General features: G+C 40.0%; 1 protein-coding gene across 1 annotated transcript in view; it reads right to left on the bottom strand.

The window, feature by feature from the left end:
- Window positions 1–62: 62 nt before the first annotated feature.
- Window positions 63–15,288, bottom strand: part of spata6 (spermatogenesis associated 6) — a 34,176-nt gene continuing 18,950 nt past the window's right edge. Inside the window, exons 7-12 of the mRNA XM_055054406.1 lie at window positions 7,696–7,816; window positions 7,391–7,608; window positions 4,223–4,304; window positions 3,836–3,876; window positions 2,603–2,784; window positions 63–218 (exon numbers count right to left, since the gene is read on the bottom strand). Coding sequence (XP_054910381.1) covers window positions 128–218; window positions 2,603–2,784; window positions 3,836–3,876; window positions 4,223–4,304; window positions 7,391–7,608; window positions 7,696–7,816 — 735 coding nt within the window. The 3' untranslated portion in view covers window positions 63–127. The remainder of the gene's footprint in view (window positions 219–2,602; window positions 2,785–3,835; window positions 3,877–4,222; window positions 4,305–7,390; window positions 7,609–7,695; window positions 7,817–15,288) is intronic.

Below are 15,288 nucleotides of genomic sequence, written 5' to 3'. Positions count from 1 at the left end.
ATATATATATATTGTATAGATTCCTCATACAATTTAGAGTAAAAACACTGGATGCATTACAATTAACATCTAGGTTGTGCTGTTTATACAGCATAAACACTCATGCGGCGTATTAAAGGTTACAGCTCTATCTGCGCTCATAGGTGGCTCTGTGCGTCTGCAGAATCTTCTGGATCCGGTTGTGGATCTGTTCTCCATAGGATGGACCAGCCTGAAGTCTGAGGAAGACAAAGAAACCAAAACAAACATTTAATCAATCTTTCATTGGGTGAGATGCATGGTATGCACACGTACCCCAGTGAGACGAATTAACTTGGCAGTCATGTTTGTGGGACTGCAGAGGAAAACCAGAGTACAGAGGATGAGAACCATGCATGCATGCATGAAAACATGCACAGCAACTCGGATTGGATCAAGCCCTTATTCAATCCAGCTGAGACAGTGAGGCCATCAGTGTTTTAAATGTCGTTCTGGGTTCTTTAAAATCCTTCTAAATGGGTGCAGGTCACAGGTTTGAGTCCCACCTTTTGACCTCTCTCACAACCCACTTTCATATTTACTCTCTGTCACATGAAGAGCCAAAAACATCCTTTAAATTATAAAAAAAAAAACCTCTGAGATGCTCTGGAAACTCATTATTTACCGCTCATATTTTCTCCATTTCTGGTAACGACTCACTTTGTTATTTGCAGACAAAGTGATCTTGAATTGCCAAAGCTGTAGAAATGGGTTCGTGACCCTTTCCAAACTGAGAAGATGTCAATAGCTGTGTTTCTCATCTGATCTTGACATTTTTTTAGATCAGGACAATGTTTTGAACTGGGAAATTTCTTTATGTTTTTTAATTTCTTCTGTTTTTTCTTAGGTTATTTTTGTGTGACAGCAACATTTGTTTGATTTTATGAAACACTCAGGCGTGATAAAATAGACTCTACCCCAAAAACAAAAAATCAAGAAAGCTAAAAGGGGTTAATTTTTTTCCCCCTTTTTGAAAAGAATTTCAAAAGATATATTAACATTTACCAAGACTCTTCAAAAATGATATATATTATATATAAAATGATATTTATTTTGGTAATGTAACTTGTGTCCACTAGTCTGTGCTCCAACCAAAGATAAGACGAGCGACGATGTTGAGATCACAGCCTGACACTTCAGTTCTTTGCTAGCAATTAAACGTTCTCTAAACCACCATTATAATTGTTTCTTGTAAAATAACTCAGTTTTTTGTTATTTTAACAGTATCTAATATTAATGACCAACAATATTAGTTCAAGCAATAATTTATCTTTACCATTGCTTTTTAAATAAATATTTTCTACAGTAAGTCAAGACACAAAAGATTGCACTGATAAAAACAAATCCTTCTGTATTGCCTCTCATTCACGTCCATTTGTTGGTACTGGAGGGGTGATAAGTGACAGATTGACTCGGGTCTCGTCCTCGCTGGCAGTGTTTGAACAGGAGCTTTTCATCTGTAATCAGATAAACTCGGTACCTGCATCAAAAAGTCATCAAGGACAAATCATCCCGAGACATGAATAGACTGAGACTCAGAGGCTTAGGGGGCAGAAAGCTGCCACTGGCATCTGTCATTTCCTTTATAGATCATAGATTGGTGGAGAAGACGTGCCCCCTTCACTGTCAGAGGGAATCTACAAAGGCCAAGTCTAATCTCCCACCCAGCGAATCCTGCCGCGTTTCCAGATGAGAGAAAAGTATCCTTCATTTCCTGCAATTTACTTTGCAGTTTAAGATTGTCTATTGATTTTAATGTTTACTTATGGACTGAGCGAAGCGGAGCAAACAAACAAAACGAGACGTCGGTCGCATCGGCGCGCTCGGCTCACATCTCCTGTGATTGATGACAAGGTCTCTGAACGTAGTAAAGTGTGCATCGGGTCAAATGCATCAGTCTCAAGCAGAAACACAAATCAATACCATTTCCTCTTTGTTTTCCCTTCTTGCTGCCTCCTTCTTCAGTAATGACCAAACATGACAAGACATCAGCTTCTATAATTTAAAAGGTGGAGGAGAATTCAACGCTCCCGTTGAGTGTGATCAAAATTAAAGATTAGATGTGTGTGTGTGCACATACACGTGCACACGCACACAGCCACAGATTTGCCCGGCACCAGCGCATCCAGACACCTCCTGGGATTTCCATATATTTGCTGTACACCGTAATTGGGAACTCATACAGGTGCCTGTTTTGCTTTCGAGATCTTTTGGGCAAACAAAAATGATGCGCACAGATGGAGCTCGACAAATTCAGGGTAAACATCAGAAAAAAATTAGGATTGTTGTCGCTCCAGCTTCAGTGTGACAATGAGGACGGTCTGCAGCAAACAGCGTCAGCGTAGATGTAAATATTTTCTTCCCTATTGAATTTGATTAGATTTTTTTCAATTTATTGTAGATTAAACTTCCCAAGAATGTTTTGATCATTAGTAACGCAAACTAATCTCTGCCTCCTAGGCAGCTGCTTTTGGTCACTGCAATTATTTTAAGACTGAACCAAAGACACTTTTATCTTGAGACACTTTCCAGGTTTAAAAAGTTGTAATAAAATGTGAAAAGCCAGTGAGGGGAAGGGATTTACCGGTCTCTGAGGGAGCAGCTGCTGACATTCAGAAGCTTCCCTGATTCTGACACTGCCAGGCCAGACCAAGCTGAGACGGACCGGGTCCGCCGCATCTCGGTCCAGCCTGGGCCTTTGATCTCGGGTTCATGTCGGGAACGTGTCTCCGGAGACGTTTGGAGCCTTGCTGAAGCCGATGCTATCTAGAAAAAGGAAGAAAATAAATAAATAAATAAATAAATAAATAGTTACTCAAGTTGTGAGCCACGTTCACCTTGAAACTTTCAAACAAACTAATGTATTTTATACATATTTTAGCTTTAGTCCTAAAGTGCACTTTAATAAAAGAACATATCTGTATTCCTGGGTTGTCATTATCGATAATAATGTATATAATGTTTGCGACAGGGCCTCTAAAATCTATTCACACATCTTGAACTGCATATTTTGTCAGGCTAAAAACACAATCTATTATATTAAGATTTTATGCAGCAGAGCATAATTCTGTTCATTACTGAGGTGTCAGGAACAGGGCTGCAGTGATACACTAATCTCATACAATACGATACACGATATTCTGCTCACAGAATGATATATGTCACAATATTCAGCAAACGATACGATTCAATACATTTTTAAGATTTTGTGAAAGATTTTAGAAATCTGTTTTAGTAACATTGTGTCACTGTTCCAAATACTAGGATTGAATTAATTGAACTGATGGTGTAATAAATGTTGTGTCTGTTATACATTTGCTTTATTTAAATGCTAATTGTGTGGCATTTCGTATTTGGTTATGCACAAAAGGAATCTTTTTTGTCTTACTCAGCTAGATAAGGTAATTTATGAGATTTAATTATTTAATTAGTTGTAACTGGTTGCTTCATTATATTTTCAATGTACATGTGCAACTGGGTAAAAAATGTCATCTGTGATGACTGTCATTTAATTCATGTGGGTTTGACATAAAACTCAATGTAGGATTTAATTTATTTAAAAAATATTGATACTTATCGTAGAATTGATCAAATTTCACATCCCTCGTCAGGAAGTGGGAGAACCTGCTTTTTAAAAATGTTTTAAAAATATGTATCCAGCCCCATTTAATATAACATCCCAACAAAAATTCCTTTAAACATAAACTAATACACAAAAAAAGAATAGTGTTTCATCTGTGTCTTAACCATGACGGGACACATTCATTCATTCTTTAAACTTTGGCACAGCGTCCCAAGTTCAAAGATAATAACTTACTTGCTCTGTCCTCTGTCTGTAGCTTCCATAGAGAGAAGCATCTACAGGAAGACATATAAAAGGAAATCACTAGTTAATGTTTAACCCAAGATATTTTGAGCTACATGTTGCTTTAAAGTCTCCTATATTCCTATTTCATAAATCAGAGTATCAATATAAGAAGATTAAAACCTATTATAAATATCTGATGAGGGTGACTTAATGGGGGGAATATAACACAACTCGAAATGCTAAAATCAGAAAGTACACAATCTGAAAACATTCAGTTTGTTTTTCTGTCAGACATGTGTAAACATAAATTTAAAAATGTGTTATTAACCAAACGTTCCAAAGTAATTAATGTGTAATAGTTTGCATAGAGAAGTTTTTGCAGTAGCATGAGCCTACCTGTGTGATCAGGTGAGAAACTGTGTCGATCCGTGCTGCGGTTCGATGTTCCCACCCCAGTGGTATCACTGTGATGAGGGACCTGGAACATCACAGGGTGAGAGAATAATTTATGTTTAATATGAAACACTTCAACATGTTTTCTTTGATCTGTCTTGCAAAACTCTGAATGGTAAAAAAATAAGCAAATGACTTCCTCCTGCTGCACTGTGGAAACACAAAAGACAAATAAAGTAGATAAATCACATTTCCACAGTGTTTTGAATGAAGCAAAACAATTTTTTTAACCTCCTTTCCACTTTTTTGACGCAAATTGCATTCTGCGTTAACACTTTGACTTTCCTCGGCACACAGGAAGCATTTGAAGCTCTGAAACTCGCACTGATTACTCTCTTCTCACAAAGCTGAACTACTTCATGAGGTGTTCATTTGTTAATTGCGGCCTGGCACTCAATTAATGGGGTTAATTATAGGAAGAGGATCACCCCCCAGGAAATGCAGAGGCAGGAAAGCATGCTCCTGCCTCAGATACAGAAACAACAGTAATCATCAAGTGAATTTCATTAATGAGTCTCCCCAAAAACACAAAGCAGGATCTAATAGTCTGATCTGTTAACAGTGTGCAAGATGCTGCCGACGGCCATACAGAAACTCATCCCTTTGTGAAGAGTATTTTCTTGATACATGTGACTTTAATCAAATTGTTGTTCTTTAAAAACATCTGAATGTTATCTTTTAAATCATGTTCAGGTCCCTCAGTGTGGACATCTGAGTACAAATAGGCAAAATCCATTCATGATGTCAAAATCCATTAAAAGCTAAGATAAAAAGATTAACATAGCCTTATTACTACATCCTTAACTTAATCTGCTTGCATGATTAAGTGAAATTTGGGGAAGCTCCCACTGAGGTGTGACCTGCAGCAACTCAGGCTCTTATTAATCTTCTAAACCGTGTGCTTAGAACACGTCTACTGCTGGATTATTAAACACAGAGAACCATGATCAAGTTATTAGCTGTCTTTAATTCTGAGATTTTTAAAAACCAAGATACATGAAGGAATGAAAGGTACTGAATTGATTCCCATAAGATCTTGACTTCACAAGCTTGATGCAGCTTTTATGGGCCAGGCTTATAGAGGCTTTACTGCATGTTGTTTGTGTTTTAATCGTGGTTTTAGGAAAACCATGAAAACCACTCTATATTTTATGTCCCTCATCATACAAATAGTTTTGCTGTATGTGATCAAGAGAAGAGAGGAGATCCCAGCATAGAGCCAGACTATCCTTGAGATATTTTTCATCTTGTAATTCCAGACTAAGAAAATGGAGGTAGGGAAAAAAGATAAAAAGGGGAGGATGCAGTGGCATTTAGAATTAAAAGTACAAAAGACAGGAAGAAACAAAGAAAAACAAGGAAAGAAAAAAAAAGAGACAAAGAAACAAGGAGGGAAAGAAATAAGGGTGCAAAAAGTAAAGCAACCATGAAGGACAACGGTGGATTGAAGGAGGGTAAAGGCCAATATTTGTTCTCTCTCCCAGGGCTCTAAGAACAGAAAGATATCATTCTGTTCTTGCAGTTTGTTCTTGACACTTCAGCAGGGCAAAACTCTTCTTTTTACTCTTGTTTGGTGTTTGACAAATATAATGTACAAAAGGTGCAGAGGGAGGGATCTATCAGAACTGATTATGCACCTTCGTTTGGGAGAAGTAGGAAATGTTCTGATTTGAACAAACTTTGTTCTTGTCCTTACCACCTCAGGTTTTTTAGTCCTATTTTTACTTTTATGGCTGTGTTTGCTCTATGTTATTTTTCTTTCGTTATTATCCGTATTGTACTTTAATTTGGTTTTGATATTTGCAATTGTCAATGTGCTGCTGCCAGCCTTGACCAGGTCTCTCTTTCTAAATAGATGTTTTATTTAAATCACAATCACTTAGTTAAATAAAGGTTACATACAGGCATACAAGCAGAAGAAGGATATGATAACATAAAGGAAGGAAGAGAATGAGGTCAGAAAGGTTAAAAAGAGGAGATTTAGGACACAATGACGGAAAGACAGAGAGAAGGGAGGTAGAATGCATTGGTAGAGCAATAGCAAAAAGTATGGAAAGATAAGCAGATAATAAAGAAAACAAGGAATGAGATAATGAATAGAGGAAAAAGGACAATCAGAAAAGGAAGGGAGAAAAATGGAAGAACAGAAGGAGCATAATAAGGAGGAACAAAACATATACAAGGAATGAAAAAAGGACACAAGACAGAGAGAATGGACAGAGGAAACAATACAAGGAAAAAAAAGGAAAAGAAAACAAAGAAAATGAGATCTAGAATAGTGGGGACATTTTCCCCATCTAAAAAAAACACCTAAACAAAGTTCTATTATAGCTTATATATTGTTAAACTTTAAAATTAAGAGTTTTTTTGAAATCCCACAAAATATTTGAACAATCATACATTGATTAAATTAAATCTAAATTTAGAGCAGAGATAACGATTCATCAAACAACCCCGTTTGACAGATGAACAAGTCTACAGACACAGTCACTAAATTTCCATCCGGATCCTGGAAAACAATAAATTTGGTGTGTTTGTTTTCTGAATATCATTCATTGACTATTTCATTCATTAATTCACACTTTATGTTTTTATTATTGTTAAGATTATTAGATTAGTTATGCTTTTCATTTATGTAATTATTAGAGACAGCCAGTGTTTTTAGTTTTACTTGTTGCATAAAAAAAAACTTTTTGGGCTTTTCTTATTCTGCAAACCAGAGCAGCAATAGAAAATGCCAGTTTAAAATATTAAGAACTGCAGACAGAAAAGCCATCCTAAGAATAATATAAACTATAAATATAGAAGATTGGGATGAAATTGTTTATGACAGTTTTGCTGTGGGAACAAAATAAAATCCACTTCTTACTGAGAAAATTTGAGGAAATCCAGAAGAGGCGGAAATTATATATTATGACAAAACTGCCTGTTTTTGCTCAAGTACTCCAATTTTTATATTTTCCGAGCACACGCTGGTCTGTTCCATTGTTTTGGTTCAACAGAATCACGCTGTGATTTTAACTGCCTGTTTGGTAAATAGTGCATCCATGTGATTAAAAAAAAAATAAACGGAAAAAAAGGAAGAAGAAAACACACAAAACAAACACAAACCAAAAAGGGCGGCTGCTTCTCCTTCGACTTGCGAAAGAGGTGAGGCCCCAGGCGGAGGTGGCTCATCCGCTGCCTGCTCTCCTCGGTCAGCTCACACATCCTGCGGTGCGTGTAAGGAGACAGAGTTCGTGACATGGAGGAAACTGTAGGCCGTCGGTACCCAGCGTCCTCAGAAGCTCCCCGTTTCCTGTCCTTCTTGTTTGTTCGAGGACTAGAGTCTGACGGGGAGGTAAAGGGAAAACATCTAGACGTTGATGTCAGAGGACAGTTGGTGACCACGGTCTTGACGCCCGGCTTTTTCTCACCGTCTTTGGCCACAACACTGTCTGGATCAACATCATATGCTCTGCTTTGTGCTGAAAACTTCCCTGTTGATCTCTGCGTAGACGGGGTTCCACACGGCCTCAAAGGAGAAACGCGACAGGTCTGTTTTTGGTAACAGAGAGTGAGAGAGAAGGCTGTTAACTTTCTTTTAACATGCTGGCACACTCGTCTAAATGTTAATGTAACGCACAACATCTGATCTGATCAAGTTCAAAGTTCTCTGAAGGTCATAATTTATTCCTTTTTATGACAACATCCCCCACTTTAGCCATTAAGGCTGTTGCTCTCAGGCTTGACAGGCTTGATCTCGCTGGACAAAACCATTAAACCATTAGCTAAATGATTCCACTTAAGTGTTATAAGAAAACAGCTCTGGCGGTCCACACTGCCATGGAGACAACCTCTGCAGAATTACTCCAATAACTCTAATGGCCACTAACATCATTCTCTAAAGCAATATCTCACTTCCTGCAGGTAATGCCAACCAGGGATAAATAAGTTAAGATAAAATGTTAATTGCATTTGATGGCCATCTCTTAGACTAATATGATAAAGAGACATTGGCTGGCTGTATAACAAAGATAATCTAAATGCTAATTAGAAAAATCACAGCACATTGGAACTATTTTTAAGAGAAACCAAACGATGAATAAATCATCATCAAAGCTGCCATTTGACTATAATCTGGTATAATGGAATTAGGACATATGCCCCCGTCCCTGAATCCCCCACATCTGTGACTCCTATCTGTTTTTCCGTTGCTGGACAGACACCGAAAGCGAGCTATTTTTCCAATCCCCAGCTCTGAACAGAAGGCTTGACTAATGTGATTAGCTGTGATTTTCACCACAGGTTTTTAGAGGATAAAGACATCATTCGACAGAGCTTGGCATGTTGATAAATAACAGGGAGGTTAACGTCTGCAGCTATCCCCGTAGCTCTGTGAAGCTGCTTCTGTCTCAGTGTTAATCCTTCTATCATGTTTAAATCCCCACAATCACAGAGCAAACATGGAAGTGCAAAGCGGCGATCATTTTAAAATGACAACTTCTGGGAGAAAGGACAAAAGTGAGCAGAACTGTGCCTGACTGAAAGGAGCTCATATTTAAAGATGGGCTCATTTATAACCACGGGGGAAAAGGAAGTTGCGTATTACAAATTAAAAGTTCCAATGCAAAGTAAAATATAAATGTAAAGTTATTCGGTAATGCTTTAAGTTTTAGGAGGAACAATGACTGTGGTATCTGTCATTTTAACCAAAACAAACTACTTAAAGATCATCTAATTATACAACTAGTCTGACTACTCTTGTTAATCGCACAACAACCGTGACCATATCTAAAATGACTTTTTCTAAATCAATTCAAATTTAATAACTGAGGTCCATTTCCAGGCGGAAGGGACTATATTCCACACTAACAGCTTTGTGGTCGTAGTTCAAGTGTTATTTAGACTTTTGGGATGCTAGTCAGCGCCTCCTAGTGGTAAAACAATACTTGTTGCCACTGTTGCACATAAGGACTGTCTGAAAGTGAGAACTAAACTCCTTCCAGCTGCACAGGATCCCAGCCTGTGGGTCGAAGCATAAATAAATCAAGACCACTTTTGATGCAATAGGCAAAATTATGTCTATGAAGAGAAGCATTTTTGCAACCCCCGCTTCTATAGTGTGTGCATTGATATTAAGCATATAAGATGTATTAAAGCTGCAAGCAGCCTCGAACGGCCCTCGCAGCCAAGCGCCGCTCCGGCCTATTGCCACCGCGGGGTACTAGCAACCGTCGCCTCACGTCAGCCACTACAGAAGCTCTCACGCAGTTTCAGCTCCTCCGCCTGCACCGCGGAAGCTGTTGCTCAGATTCCATCAACGCTGGCCACGTGCTAACACAGAAGTTGTTGCGCAGTTTCCGCGCCCGTCCACCAGGCGGTACGCACTGATGCGTTCGGAGGCGCTCCTTGACGTTGCAAAAAATGTGGTGCAGATTCATTGGTTTAGCGAGGAAATATAGCTGGCGGATTAATGTAGGACGCGCAGTGGAGTCAAAATATATTTCAATGCTGTTGTTCTCTTTAGAGGTCAACAAAGGTCATACGTATCCAATTTGGCATCAGTCGGATGATCCACGTGTCATTTACAGCCGATCATATGCACATGGCGAAGTACTACAGTTCGTCATTTTTCATCATTTTCAGCTGTGTTTCTAAAGCACTCTTTTCATTGTTGGAGTAATACTTACTCAGAGTGGCGAATTACTGAAATGGTTTGTAAGAAGTAAGAAAATGCTACATTTACTGCATGATTTAATTCAACAAAAATTATCTGAGATTTCTATCCTTTTAGAAATTTAATGGCAACGCTCTCACAAAGTTTTCACGCCCATCCGCCCGTGGATCTGTTTGTCATTGGTGGAGGAACACTGACACCTACTGGCGAAATACTGATATTGTTCTTCATCCTGTTTATCTGCTGTTTCATTTGTGGAGCAATACTGACCCCAAGTGGCGAATTACTGAAATGGTTTATAAACGGCAAAAATGGATGAAAATCTGTACTTCAATCAAAAATGGCCGACTTCCTCTGGGGTTTAGACCATGGCTCCAAGAGACTTTTTTGTAAGTCCTGACATGGTACACACGTGTCCAAAGTTTCGTAATTGTAGGTTAAAGCATGGCTTGGGGCTGATCATTTAAAATTTTCTAGGGGCGCTATAGAGAAATTAGGCCACACCCTACAAATATTGTGATGGATTCCTGTCGGGGAGTGGATGAAGATCCATCCTTGTGAGTTTGGAGCAGCTGCGCCCAAAAATGTGGAATTGAGAGCCAAACGTATGGCGATGGCGTTACAGGTGACTTCGCCACGCCGCCACGCCCAGCTGCTCCATCGAAGCTGGTCGGGGTTGGAATCCTCAACACACCAACATGTCTTCTGTGTCTGGGCACAGTTTCATGTTGATGAGGTCAAAGGGGTCAGATAGCGACCATTCAGAGTAAAACATGACACTTCCTTTTCTCAGGGGGCGTGGCCTAAGTGATGTCATCATTCGACCATAGGGTATTTTAGGACACCCGATGATGATCAATCACAGAAACTTTGGTGCCTCTGTGAGTTTCTGTGTAGGAGATATAGCAGTTTATTTTTTATGGGGAGTAGGTGAACTTTGACCCCTGCTAACCCCCTTCAGCATACTCAAAAACTCACCGTTTTGATAACTTTAGATGGGACATGCCTTATGAACAGACTGACCGAGTTTGAAGCCGATCAATCAAAATCCCTAGGAGGAGTTTCATCAAATAGGAAGGCTGTAAACGGCAAAAATGGGTCAAAATCCAAACTTCAATCCAAAATGGCTGACTTCCTGTGGGGTTTAGACAATGGCTCCAAGAGACTTTTTTGTAAGTCCTGACAAGGTACACACGTGTACAAAGTTTCGTAATTGTAGGTTAAAGCATGGCTTGGGGCTGATCATTTAAAGTGTTCTAGGGGGCGCTATAGAGAAATTAGGCCACACCCACCAAATATTGTGATGGATTCCTGTCGGGAGTAGACGAGGGTCCATCTTTGTGAAATTGGAGCAGCTGGGCCCAAAAATGTGGAATTGAGAGCCAAACGTATGGCGATGGCGTTACAGGTCACTTCGCCACGCCGCCACGCCCACCTGCTCCATCGTAGCTGGTCGGGGTTGGAATCCTCAATACACCAACATGTTTTCTGTGTCTGGGCACAGTTTCATGTTGATGAGGTCAAAGGGGTCAGATAGCGACCGTTCACAGTAAAACATTACACTTCCTGTTCTCAGGGGGCGTGGCCTAAGTGATGTCATCATTCGACCATAGGGTATTGTAGGGCAGCCGATGATGATCAATCACAGTAACTTTGGTGCCTCTGTGAGTTTCTGTGTAGGAGATATAGCAGTTTATTTTTTTACGGCGAGTAGGTGAACTTTGACCCCTGCTAACCCCCCTTCAGCATACTCAAAAACTCACCGTTTTGATAACTTTAGATGGGACATGCCTTATGAACAGACTGACCGAGTTTGAAGCCGGTCAATGGAAATCCCTAGGAGGAGTTCGATCAAATATGAAGGCTGTAAACGGCAAAAATGGGCTCAAAATTGGACATTCAATCCAAAATGGCCGACTTCCTGTGATACTTGCACTATGACATTAATTGTAAATTTTGAGTATCTTGGGGAGCTCTACAAGTGTACCAAATTTCATGTCTCTAGGATAAAGCAAGTGAATAGCAAAGGGTCATTTGAAAATTTCTAGGTGGCGCTATTGAGCCATTTCTTGTGGGATTTTTGCGACGACTTTAAAATACGTAAATTTGAAACAGGCTTAAGCCCTCCGCCAAGTTTGGTGAGTTTTTGAATATGATAAGCCCCCAAAAAGCCAATTCATTTGGAGGAGAATAATAATAATTAAAGCTGCAAGCAGCCTCGAACGGCCCTCGCAGCCAAGCGCCGCTCCGGCCTATTGCCACCGCGGGGTACGAGCAACCACCGCCTCACGCCAGCCACCACAGAAGCTCTCACGCAGTTTTCAGCGCCTCCGCCCGCACCGCGGAAGCTGTTGCTCAGTTTCCATCAACGCTGCGCACGTGCTAAGACAAATGTTGTTGCGCAGTTTCCGCCCGTCCACCAGGCGGTACGCATATATGCGTTCGGCGGCTATCTTTCACGATGCAAAAAAATGTGGTATAGATTCATTGGTTTAGCGAGGAAATATAGCTGGCGAATTAATGTAGGGGTGCAGTGGAGTCAAAATACATTTCAATGCTGTTTTGCTCTTTAGAGGTCAACAAAGGTCATACGTATCCAATTTGGCGCCAGTCCGATGATCCACGTGTCATTTAGAGCCGATCATATGCACATGGCGAAGTACTACATTTCGTCATTTCTACATCCCAATGCGGTTCGGTCAGCAGCTAGCATTCATAGAGTTCATCATGTTATCATTTTTAGTCAGTATTCACATGATGAAACCCATATAAATTATAGAATAACAGTAAAACAAACAGCAGAAAAAACATGTGACTGCCTCTTAAAAGTGGGCGGGGCTACAGTGAGGTCATCAAGTGACCATGTAAATGTGTTCAGGGCTGTTCTCTAGAAAGACAGAGGAAGTGTGATGCAGCTGTGATCGTGCATTTGGAAGTCATTTAATGTTGATGTTTCATGGTAAATAGTGAAAGTTTTACACTAAGTCACGCCCACATGCTTTGATGTTAACTACAACTGAGATCTAATTGCAGTGCAACTTTAACGTTATCGTGAAATGAGTCAGGAAAATGGTGAAGGTGAAGATGTACCAGTTTAATAAACCGTACTGTTCAGTAATAAACCAAGGGTAATGCACATTAACAGAGCACAGTTAACTTTCAGCACATTACAACAATAGCACAGGCTGAATCCCACCCATTAATTAGGTATTAATCACAGGAAGTGCTGCAAATAAATTTTACAACCCCAATGGATCGTTAAAAAGATACTTAGCATTTGTCAGAGCTCTTTGAAACGACATTTTAAACATCTTCTATACATAATAACAAACAAGTCTGAATGTATGAAACTGGATGTATCAAACACACTATTCAGTGTATTGAATTAGTAAAGCGCTTCGTTAGCATTAAAAACGTTGCAGGTCTCAGGCATTGGGTTAGCATCCTCCTCAGAATAACTGTTCCAAACATGACGGCTTCCAGAACCAGCAGGAAGGAATAAATTACTCACCGCACCGCGAGTTACGACTGTTTAAACGAACAGCAATGGGCTCTTTGCACCTGCCGCGCTGACGTCACAACTGTATACCCGAATGCAGCTCTTTTTTCCGCTTTCAGAAACTATGACTGCTATAAAAGACAAAGTCGTACTTAAGACACAAATAAAACAATACTATGTACTTTGTTTAATTTTTCATGGATTTCCAAGCCATCCTCAATTAAGACAGCTTGTAAATATTCGTTGCTACAAGTTAAAGCTACCACTTGAAGCTAACGCCGTACACACCACTCTAAACACCGTTTAATGAGCCATTCACAACAAGCATGCAAAAGTAATAAAACGAAATAACACAGAAATCTTAAGCAACACGGCCATATTTTTCTAAAAGTAATAACTCTCAATCTGAACAGTCAGCTGAACTAGAACTCCCATACCAGAGTAAGCTCTGTGCTCGTTTTTCTTTGTCATACTTCAAGCAAAAACTCTGAACTGTAATCTGCCCCCCCCAACCCCCCGTCCCCGCTGCGTTTATTGTCGTTAACAATAAACACACGTAATATGCTTGAAAATAAGGCACAAACAGTGTCCGTTAGAATGGCTGAGAAATCTTTAGATAATTAAATAGCAGATTTTTACTAGAAAGCTAGCAGGCTTGTGCTAGCAGTTTAAAGAAAATAAAACTCACCTTCATATCTGTGAATGTATAACGAGGCGAACATCTTAAAACCTTTCTTTGCCTTACTTGTTGGGGTTTCGGATCGATGTACATTATTAATTGTTACCTTGGAAAAACATTTCAGCCGTGTTTCCCGAACGTGTAAGCTGAGGTTCAAAGAGCCCATTAAACTGCTCCAACTCCGGTCCAACAGAGCCTTCTTGCTCAAAAGCGTGGTTCGGATTTGCAACTCCAAAATCCAAGCAAAATGTTGAGCGTAGTCCAGTTCTGTGGCTCCAAAAAGCAAGCAAAATGTTCAGGAAAACTTTGCAGCTCCAGCTGTCGCCGGCTGACTGTTATTACGTAGCGTCGATCTGTTTTCTCATTGATGGAGTACCACTGCCTCCTGCTGTCGCAATACTGGTATTGCACTAGCAGTACCAGTATTTCTCCACAAGGTGCCAGTGGTACTCCATCAACACTGACCCCAGTTGTTCTTACTTCGCTGTGTCATAAGTTTTGCTGAATGACTTTGTTTGTATTATTTCTAGCAAAATGAATGAATGTTTGTACTTTAACCCACAAAATAAACTTATATATATATAAAAAGTTATAATAATGTATATTTAAATAATTAATAACAACATAACCTATGGGCTGCTGTTTTCTAGGGGGCGCTATAGAGAAATTAGGCCACGCCCTACAAATATTGTGATGGATTCCAGTCGGGGAGTGGATAAATATTCATCCTTGTGAGTTTGCAGCAGCTGAGCCCGAAAATGTGGTATTGAGAGCCAAACGTATGGCGATGGCGTTACAGGTAACTTCGCCACGCCGCCATGCCCACCTGCTCTATCGTAGCTGGTCGGGGTTGGACTCCTCAATACACCAACATGTCTTCGGTGTCTGGGCACAGTTTCATGTTGATGAGGTCAAAGGGGTCGGATAGCGAATGTTCACAGTAAAACATTACACTTCCTGTTCTCAGGGGGCGTGGCCTAAGTGATGTCATCATTCGACCATAGGGTAATGTAGGAGACCCGATGATGATCAATCACAGAAACTTTGGTGCCTCTGTGAGTTTCTGTGTAGGAGATATAGCAGTTTATGTTTTTATGGCGAGTAGGTGAACTTTGACCCCTGCTAACCCCACTTCAGCATACTCAAAAACTCACCGTTTAGATAACTTTAGA

Source organism: Poeciliopsis prolifica, unplaced genomic scaffold (genome assembly GCF_027474105.1).
Source record: "Poeciliopsis prolifica strain line A6 unplaced genomic scaffold, Auburn_PproV2 SCAFFOLD002, whole genome shotgun sequence".
Taxonomy (NCBI): Eukaryota; Metazoa; Chordata; class Actinopteri; order Cyprinodontiformes; family Poeciliidae; genus Poeciliopsis; species Poeciliopsis prolifica.
Note: the sequence above shows the minus strand (reverse complement) of the source record. Positions and strands in the feature narration are given on the sequence as shown.